The sequence below is a fragment of the Dreissena polymorpha genome, chromosome 13 (assembly GCF_020536995.1).
Source record: "Dreissena polymorpha isolate Duluth1 chromosome 13, UMN_Dpol_1.0, whole genome shotgun sequence".
Taxonomy (NCBI): Eukaryota; Metazoa; Mollusca; class Bivalvia; order Myida; family Dreissenidae; genus Dreissena; species Dreissena polymorpha.
In genome coordinates this window covers 16037489-16047908 of record NC_068367.1, presented here as the reverse complement: position 1 = coordinate 16047908, position 10420 = coordinate 16037489, and the positions used below count along the sequence as shown (strand labels likewise).

At 34.5% G+C, this 10420-nt stretch overlaps 1 protein-coding gene across 1 annotated transcript; it reads left to right on the top strand.

Annotated features, from left to right (window-relative positions):
* The first annotated feature begins 4655 nt into the window (after positions 1 to 4655).
* Positions 4656 to 9223, top strand: LOC127855103 (hemagglutinin/amebocyte aggregation factor-like). Its single transcript, XM_052390473.1, has 5 exons — positions 4656 to 4751; positions 5237 to 5485; positions 7168 to 7299; positions 8180 to 8303; positions 9091 to 9223. The coding sequence occupies exons 2-5, from the start codon at positions 5257 to 5259 to the stop codon at positions 9152 to 9154; spliced, it is 549 nt and encodes a 182-aa protein (XP_052246433.1). The 5' UTR covers positions 4656 to 4751; positions 5237 to 5256; the 3' UTR covers positions 9155 to 9223.
* The last annotated feature ends 1197 nt before the right edge of the window (positions 9224 to 10420 follow it).

Sequence of the window (10420 nt, the reverse complement as noted above, 5' to 3'; positions counted from 1 at the left end):
TGTTCGTGTTTTTTTATTTGCTGTTTTAGTCCGGCTCTGTTGAAGGATTCTTTCTTGCATATTCTACATATAAACTCATGTGGTCCATGAATGGGGCATGATATCTCATTCCTCCCCTGATGTAAAATTCCTCATTACATATACTGCAACGAAAGATGCACTTATTTTCGCCCTTTAACCTGCATCATCTAAAAAGACAGTGAAAGAATGGTTTAAAAAAGTTCATAGCAGAATAAGGTCGACACGTCATAAAATACATGAAATTAATTATAATATTACTGAAAGATAAACGTTCTTTTATCTCGTACATCAGCCACCACACAACCACAACTTCTTGAAAATAGGTGAATTGATTCAATTGTTCGGCAGGTTTTTCGAACAGCATTATTATTATTCTACAGTGAGTAACGTGATTAAGAAAACACTTATATTGCACCACGTAACATGCTATAAAACTATAATATTGAAGTACACATATACACTTTATTTAAGATGGGTAGGTATATCATGTCAAGCTCTTTTACATATGAAAGAGCTGTTTGTCATTTGGAAGTCAGGTCCCAAAATGTGCTTAAAAGGAAGTCAGTTCCAAATAAGCGGGTTAAACCAATAATGTTTGCCAATAAATTAATTATCAGTGATAAAACGGCGTCGGTAAAATGAAATAATCATGATTTTATTTATATTTTACTGTTCACGTGTGTCAATACTGTGTATTATAAGAGAAAAATGATATTTGTACATCCAATTTCTCGAACGTCCCGTAAGTAGACAACAGATTTGTGGACGGTTTTCCTTCAATAACTTTTTTATCCCGACGTCTACGATCTTGAAACAAAAAAACGAGGGAAGCACACACACTGGAGAGCCGAAACGGCGTATTCATTAAAAAAACTATAAATACAAAGGGGCTTACCGGGTTAAAATATCCTCCCTTCCTTTAAGAAAATCCAACAAACGACGCCATCTTTGAAGTTTTGCAACAACTTTCTCACTTAAACGCGGTAAGCTCCCGTATACGAGTGCCCCCCTGAACATATGAGCCGTGCTCCTTGAAAATGGGGTTTAATGCATGTTCGTAAAGTGTCATCCCAGATATGCATGTGTCAGGGAGGACACTTTCCGTCTAAACTAGATTTTAAATCAAAAGTGACTTTCTTACAATGAAAAATATCATAAAAGCGGTGTCATCCCTGATTAGCCTGTGTGGACTGCATTAAATCCTCTTTTCACAGAGAGCGGCTCATTTATAAAATACAATCCACTAAGACTTTCACAATCTTACCAGATACAAAATATCCGAAAAATCAACATTAACAGACGTCGCTGTGATGTATAGTTACAAGGTATTTCGAAAGAAACTGCATTTTCTATATTTACATCACGCCAGAGCTGGTAATTTTTAGACATAATAAATAAAGCTGCTCTAAAATATTTTGATTGTTTTTTTAAACTAAGGGAGTCTACTCTTTCTCGCTAAATTATTTTGCATAGTAGTAGGCTCCTTTTTACGCAATTTCAGTTGTAAGTCAGAAATAAGTCGGAGCGAAAGTATATGTGTCGTTGTTGTTGTGTTGAGTTGAGAAATGGCGGATATTGGGGCGGATCACAAATACAAAGTGTCGAATAACCAATCTTCCAGATGAGATGCATCGCGAGTGTGGAACAACAATACAGATTTAAAACAGCGCAGACATTTGCATGTACACAGGAAAACCATCGTCGGACACCCCCGGTCTATTCATTACGTTACTCTCCATTCCTAAATGTGATGTATGAGCGGAGCGTAATCAGCAGCCGTGGGTATCCGACGATGCAGGAAAACATACGTGTTTCAAGCACTTGCGCTCTACTGCACATGAAATAATGTCGTGAGTGTGTCGAAACCCACCAACCGTTTATTCCGCTGGAGGATGAAAGGTTTCCATCCAATCCGGAGTTCGGTTCAACAAGTCCTGCGCCTATTCATGATCTTCGTAGCTCTGTATCCTTCAATCATAGCAACCGAAGCCATGGAGTAAGCAAAAAGTTAAATTTCGCAGAAAATAAAATCGGGAAACGCCTCGGACATTTAGGTAAAGAGGGATGAGTAGGGGCCCTAACAGTCGTACCCACGCAACTTTGTTAATATTCGCAGATTGAATACAATTATCAAACAGTGACCAAATTAGAAACATTTCTGTGACAAAATTTCATGAAGATAGTTCAATTTCGTTAAGGTGATGCTATTGCAATAAGGAATAATGCCCCAGAGGCCTTGTTCCACACACCAGAAGACGCCTCAAACTCAGCTGAGATACGATACTTACGACCATGGTTTTCTTCTGACCAGCTCCATATTCAAATTCGACCCAAATATCTTAAGTATAATAAGAAAAATATTCTGACAAAGGTTCATGAAGATTTGACCAAAATTGTGACTTCTATAGTGTTAACACGTTTTTTATCGATTATGAGCAATGTTTGCCATATTTCGTAACTTATGTTATTTATTATTTTTCAATCTTTAAATAAACTACACATCTGTTAATCAGCATGAAAGTTTGATCCTTGGTATGTTGGTGCATAGTTTTAACAAAACCAGAAGTTGAAACATCCGTGTCTTACGCAGATTTGTCAATACGTTATTACGTTGTTTGTTTCATGAACAGCACACGTGTTGACTTTCTTTAAAAATACATTTACACAGTTGCTTAACTGGTTTGACGCAATCGTAGACTACTTAAAATGCTTTATTAATATTTCCATTAGATTATTATATATCCTAAAGAGGTAAACTAATTGTCATTGCATTCAATCGCATTGAAAGTCTCTCTGTGAAATGTCTTGTGGTGCAATTTATGATCTAATGAGGACAGCAGCGACATAAGCCGTGAATCAATACGAGGAGAACATAAATCCATATGAAAGCCCACGTTGCAGTTCCTGGAATTATTTATCCGAACTTACTGCGCATGTTACTGCTCATGTTTGCTGTTGCGGCGATTAGTAAACGCGTTTAAAAGGTCAACCGAAAAGAAAGATGTGTAGTATGGTAACACCATGAGACAGTACAATTAACAGCTAATTATAATTTGCGAATATATCAACTTTAAACTTTAATTTAATTGGGCCATTAAAATGGATGCCGTTACGGCTGAAATTAAATCTACAAACAAATTAAAAGTATTCGTGTTATGAGTAAAACGTACGTAATATTGTTATTTCCACAATGCGAATCGAATTACTCCAGGTCATGTATCTTTGTTTTTAATACATGTATGTTTTCTTTTATTATCATTTCTGTGAGAGCGGAGAAGTGTAGGTTTTTCATAGTTATATTGTAAATCTTAATTAAGGTAGTAATAATTCACAGTGAAATGTGGATAGTTTTACTGCTGAGTGAAATGTGGTTAGTCACACTGCACTTTGCAATGTGGGTATCATTACTGCACAGTGAGATGTGGGTAGAAATACTGCACCACGGTGAAATGAGTTTAGAAAGACTGCTTCGTGAAATGTTGGTAATCATACTTCACAATGAAATGTGAGTAGTAATACTTTATAGTGAATGAGGGTAAAGATACTGCACAGTAAAATTTGGAAAGTAATACTGCTTAGTAAAATGTGGCTTTTTATATTGCACGGTTACATGTTGCTAGCTGTAAGGTACATTAAAATGTGCGTGGTCATCCTGCTTAGACAAAAATGTGGGTCGCAATACTGCTTAGTTAAATTTGTTTAAGATTAGTTTAATGTTGGTTGTAATACTGCATAGTAAAATGTGGGCATTGATACAGCTCAATAAATGTGGGTCGCTATACTGCTTATTGAAATATTGGTAGCAATGCTGCTTAGTGAAATGTGGGTTGCAATACTGTTTAATAAAATGTTGGTAGTTATACTGCTAAGTGAAATATTGGTAGTTATACTGATAGTGAAATGTGTGTAGTTACACTGCTAAGTAGAATGTGTGTAGTAATACATCTTATTAAAATGTATGTAGTTACTCTGCTTAGTGAAATGTAGGTCGTTAAACTGGTTAGTAAAATGTGGGTAGCAATACTGCTTAGTTAAATGTGTGTAGCAGTACTGCTTAGTAAAATGTAGGTAGTAATACTGCAAAATAGGTCACTAAGTCAAATGTGTCTAGGAGCCACATGTTTAACTAAATATTGTTGAAACTTGATATGAATGGTTATCTTCACAATGTTTAGGCCACATTTGAATCTGACAACACTTCAAATCTTAAACAAACAAGTAAACAAATAATCCTTTATAAATCACATTTATGACTGCCTCTTGATGACACATTGCAATAATGTTAATCTTGACAAAAGCAATGCGATGTTTTAAGGTGGAACAAGTTGTGTAAAAAAAGTAATCATATTAAATCTTTGCTATATGGTGTGATAGCCATTTCATGCGAATGTTAAAGAGATCTTTATATTAAAATATGAAAATAACAGGTTACTATCCTATCGTTTTGTTATATATTAGTTGATGTTAAAATTGAAACAACGTAAAGGCATCAATAATGCCGTTCAGTGTAATACTGAATTTCAAGCATACCATTCCTGCCGGTATATTATTCTACTACAGAAATAATGTAACTGTTCAATGTTAATTACGTTAACAACATAACTCCTATCTTTAGACGTTATCAATATGTCACGGTATCGGGAATGGATGATAATATTTAGAACACTTACTGAACATTTGAAAATCAGACCACAATTCTCTCTATGTGAGACGAGTGCTCCGACGAAAAGGTATGAATGCTTTATAAGAACCATCGACATTTGTACTAAGGTTTACGTTTTAAAAATTATATTAACGTTTAAAGTGCATTTCAAAAGTAAATACTATTTTGAAATTGATGCAAACTTTTATTCATATAACTCTTGTTACTATAAATTCACAAGTTAAAGTGTTCTCGTATTGAATGGGGATAGGCGCACAGTTACATTAAATAAGCGTGCTATTATATTACCTGGTTCAACAAGGTAAACATAACTCTATTGTTTTCCTAGCTGTAGGTTATATATTATTATCCTAAACATACGATGATACGAAGCGTTGTAATTTACAATAATTTATTTCGAGATTTGTTTTTACGCACACTTTATGTGCAAATATTTAAAACACGCTTCCAACTAGACCTTCGGTTCGCATCGAGTGTATAAATCACACACTTACACAAGGTATCCATACGTCGACGTTTGAATTTGTAATGTCATTTTCGATTGCCATTTAGATTGCCAGTGATCTGCGTAAATGAGTCTACAATTGCTAATCATCGTTTGCGCATGCTTAGTACAGCAAATCAACGGATGGCAAAATAATCTGGACGGATTGCTAGATTACCAATGTCCAAACAAAAACCAGTTCATCAATCACGTGATAAGCCAGCATCACAATCACGAGGAAGATCGACAATTCGACTTCACGTGCAGTGACGTCGTTTCTGGCTATGATGATTTGACAACAACGTGCACGTATTCAGGTACGGGAACTTGAATTAGCAATATATTAAAGTATTACAATCTTACAATAGAGCTGTGATGTTCAATCGCACACCACTGCATTAGAAATAGTAAAATCGCATTTCATTAGAGAACAAAAATCTTTTTTTTTTCTACACATTAATTTTTTTATATATACTAATTACTTGATAACAACGAAGGATTTCATCATGTTTCGGGACTGAAATACACGTTTTACACGTTTTTGTGAAAACTGATGAATATTTGATTTATTTTTAATAAAATCACAAAACGGTGTTCATAGACACTCTTGGCCTGCTTTGGCCACCACTGCGGCAGTGTTATGTTAAATTATATGATTCGTCCTTGTTCCTTAGCTTACACCACACTATTGTACTACGAATATAGACAATAAATAATTAACTTATAGTAAATTAACAATACCCTAGTTATTAAATTACTAAAGAAACATGTATGTACGTACAAACCAGTGCTTTCCAAAGGATATTTGGCAGGCGCCCCGGGGCTGATAGGGGTGGTTCCCCCTATATAGCGTGTCAATTGACGTTCTGTGGTGCGTTATAACTCAAAGAAAAACAGCGTCAAAAGACGTCATTTGGTGCGCTATGACTCTTCAAGAAAATCCCCCAGTCATTTAAAAATATATATTGTTTAATTGTTTTAAAACTTTCCCGCATAGATAGTAAAATCCCGACTCGAACGATTACCCAATACATCCGTTTCAACCCGACTCTCTTTTACTGTATACTTACTACTTTTCAAGTTTCTATTTAATACCCGATAATCCCGTTTATTCCGTTTTTAGAAATCACTTTCTGGTAAATATTTACGATAAGAGCTCTCAATTATTTCTATAACAAAACCCTTGCCATTTTCTATTGTATCAAATAAATTAAGTGACTTTTAATAGATTTGATGAGATATTGCTTCTGAACATGCGTCAATCCCCTGACGTGTTGTGTGCTTGTTAAAATGCTCAATACACACACGCTTTCTATGCAAATAACGCGACGTTGTACATGCTGAATAATTTTCGCGCTCTTTTAAATTGAGAAAAAGATTCGACACAACATAAATTTGCACTGCTAATTTGAAGCAAGAATATTTCAACGTTGCGGTAACATTTACTTTCGGCAGTGTATTTCGGATTAAAAACGCGTTAACATCAACTTACAGGAATGGGATTATATATTTGATTATTCCCATTATTCAACATTCCGAAAAAGTTTTTTTAATACTGAAACAAGTTGAAACAATTTGAAAACTGGATATCACAAGAAATGAAATAATGTCATATGTCTGACCTGACAAAATGGTCCAAATTAAGGATGAGAGTTTAACAGTTGAAGCTTTGAAATTTTTTGACAAAGAGCTAACATTATGTAAAGTTTGTTTTAAATTGTGGTACTTAAATTTTACTGTCTATCAGCGTACCTTTATTTTTTGAAAATGAATAATGACATTAACAATATACATGTATACAACACTAAAAACTAAGTATTGTTAAAACTAGGATCACCTCATCAGAACCGAGTAACCAAACTGTGCGGGTAATAAACGAGAATGCCGAACCTATCACTTAGTCTATAATAAATTTCAACAAATGCATTTCTAATTAAATAATAAAACCACATAAAATGGTCATTTCAAAAAATAAATAACGGGAAAATTTTCAACACAGGGTGGGTTAATAGTTTTGATCAGCCGGTCAACTTTCGGTGTCCGGACGACGGCTTCATACATGGCATGAGGAGCGAGCACAACAACCACAACGAAGACCGGATATGGGGCTTCTTTTGCTGCAAGATTCCAGGTAGGACTCGAACAGATAGTTATCTAGATTGTATGCGTTTAAAAGCTCGAGATTACGACACTTTTAAGCGAGTGCTTACAAAACACAAAGTTACAGTTTATACATGTATACAGTTACTTATAGGAAAACAGATATAAAATTGACAAACACGTGTAATTACCCCGATACACAAGACTGTGATACGTGAAAACTATAAATTGCGTGACTTTATAAAAAAAATACATGTATTTCGAAGAGTCAATAAATCTAACCAGGAGCATAGATTGGGAAAGATTGGACTGAATATTGTTTATGTTTGCCATTTATTTTTGAAAATTGAATTTAAAATTTTTTACTGCAAAGTATGTCTAACAGCATGATATTTGCATAATTCCAAAATAGAGCACAATATAACACATCATATTGTTGCCCACATTGAGCGTGTAAAGATAGGTCTTATTGTTTTTCTGTCAATTTCTGTTCTAATTTATCGTTAAGTGCATTCAAAATGTGTTTGCGAATACTGATAAGTTATAGACCATTCATAAAAGGCTGTTTTTGTTTGTTAGTTATTGAATTTATTAGGCAATTACGATACATTTAGGTGTAGAAAAATGATGACAAGCTTGTAAGTAAGCAAAAACTATTCAATCTCCCATGGGCAAATCTCCTTTTGATAAAATACATAATTATACTCTTAATTTCGTATATTAAAATATAATAAAACTGAGACTGTTCCCTGTGATCTAAACACTTTCATTCTGCTCTATAACTGTTTAAAAAATACAATAAATATGTACAATTTTCTCACTGTGTGCGAGCGTGCAAAATGCGTAAACATGAGACTGTGGTTCAGACACTGTCTGAATTCCTACATATAACTGTTTTTAATCGAATACAGAAATCCACATGATCAGTTGTGAACACACCGGCTGGACAAATGATTGGGATGGCGACCAGAGTTTCTATGTGCCCCCTGAACACGTGATGGTGGGCGTTACGTCAGAGCATGACAACCACCACGAGTACGTCCCTGATATGTTGTTAGTTTCCGAGTCTTACTAGTTATACGCTCCTTTGCCAAGTTAAAGTGGTAGTACTGGACTAATTATTTCGCCTATCCGTTTGTCTGGCTGTTTGTCCGTCTGTTGGTGCGTATGTCAGTCCGTAGATTTCCGAAGGTGTTCTCCTACATTTTTTAACTTGCTGGTTTCGTTTCTCATGATTTGAAATTGTGCATGTGCAATTTGTATCATCTTACTTGAAAGAAATCAGAAAAGATATGCCCGTTTTGCAACTTATAAATGGAAGATAATATTAATTGTTAATATAAAATATTCTAAACATAACTTATCTGAAACTATATGTTAAGGGATATTATATTTGGTTTGTTATATTGCACATTAATTCTCTTAAATTCTTGTCCAATTATTCCCCTGCGATAAACTCTCGTCGCGCACTAAGGGTTACAATGTTAATATATAGTCATATAGTACAGTATTAAGAAATCACAAGGCTCAGATGATATATATAATTATTATATTATATAACATGTATGTATGAAGCGGTTTTGTTGCACTGTTTTGGTGGTCGTTTGCCTGAATAGCAATAACATCAGTCCTGCCTTGCAAAGTTCATGTTTTGAAGTGTGCAACAACGTTCAATTCATTCCTTTAGATAAATATTGAAAGCATATGGTATTTCAAAAATCATTATTACCTTATTTTATATATTAAGACGGTGCAACTAATCATGTTTTGTTTTATATACATGCGTGTGAACTTTATTTCTACTACGTTGATTTACTTTCAGAGATCGACGCTTCGCCTACGAAGTATGCCGAATTCTTCAAGGAGGCGAAATAATTGCTGGTTAAAGATCTTGCAAAGCCATCATTCTGAATACAAAGTTAATAAATGAACGCAACTAATTCATAGCGAATCAATTTAGTGTTGTTGTTTTTTTTAAAGATTGAAATAAATTGTAATGATTATTAAGGTGTACGTCTCTACACTGACCGTAACCGATAAAATTATGACCTCTCTGGTGCACAGGTGGTTAACGTGTAGCTATGCTATAAATGAGTTAAACATTCCTTTCCTTTCTGGAAATGTACATACAATGCAATATGTTTACAAATGATGGGTCAAATTGTAAGAAATAACACGATACACAACTCGCTTTATACCTTATACCTCATAGGTTGCATTTTTTACACCAATAGAGACATGTCAACTTTATACAGACATGTCCATTTTTATAGGTTTCGCATGGACCCAAGAAAACATGTACATCAAAACGTGCGTAACCAATTTGACGGTTGTAGGAGTGCATATCCCTCGAACATGTTACGCAGAGACATGCCAATTTACAGCATTATTGACTTCTGTTGCTCTTAGCGCCACATCCTTGTCATGTGCTCCGCATCTTTTGGAAAAAAGCAATAAAAGCTACTTGATCGACACTTAACATTTTTCTTAATCTTTTAACATTTATATTTTGAAAGCAACTGATTGGTGTCATATCTTATATAATTAAGTGGAAATTTCTTCTTCACACATGCATGTTTAACATTCCATCATGTTGTTAAACTTAAAGGTATTAAAGTGCCCAGATTGGATGTTAAGTATGTTACTGTACATTTGTCGATGAATTAATTTCCATTACATTGAATTGCATTCCCCGACTTTTAAAGTAAGGCGAACTATGTTAAGAAATATAAATTAATCCCACTCAACTTCAAGATTTTTGCAGTATTAAAAAAAGTCCGGCCCTCTCCGCAATAACCTCGGAGGTGTCACTGGCTCATTTTTAACGCATCTCCAAAAAGAGGGAGCGCCAATTATTGAACGGCCTTGTATTTGTTTCTCGTTAAACTGCAGATAGAGAAAGACGGCGTGCATCCTTAAAACGCCACACGCTACTACGTGAATTTCTCATCGGAAAATATTGATACGGATGATTCTTGAAAAAATGTTATAAACAGCTGCAACATAAAAACTTGTCTTGTGGATTAATATTTATATACAAGATTCATAGAGAAAAAACGTCTGAATGGGCATTTGTATCATTGTTTAAATTCAATAACGTTATCGCGTTAAAAAATTGAATGCACTACAAACCCTGACTTTAATTATTTATT

What these genes read in the sequence shown, in the direction of transcription:
- LOC127855103 (XM_052390473.1), top strand. Translation starts at nt 5,257, where the DNA reads ATGAGTCTACAATTGCTAATCATCGTTTGCGCATGCTTAGTACAGCAA. An exon ending in CTTTTGCTGCAAGATTCCAG is followed by an intron (nt 7,300 to 8,179) that starts GTAGGACTCGAA and finishes AATCGAATACAG; the next exon opens with AAATCCACATGATCAGTTGT. An exon ending in GAGCATGACAACCACCACGA is followed by an intron (nt 8,304 to 9,090) that starts GTACGTCCCTGA and finishes ATTTACTTTCAG; the next exon opens with AGATCGACGCTTCGCCTACG.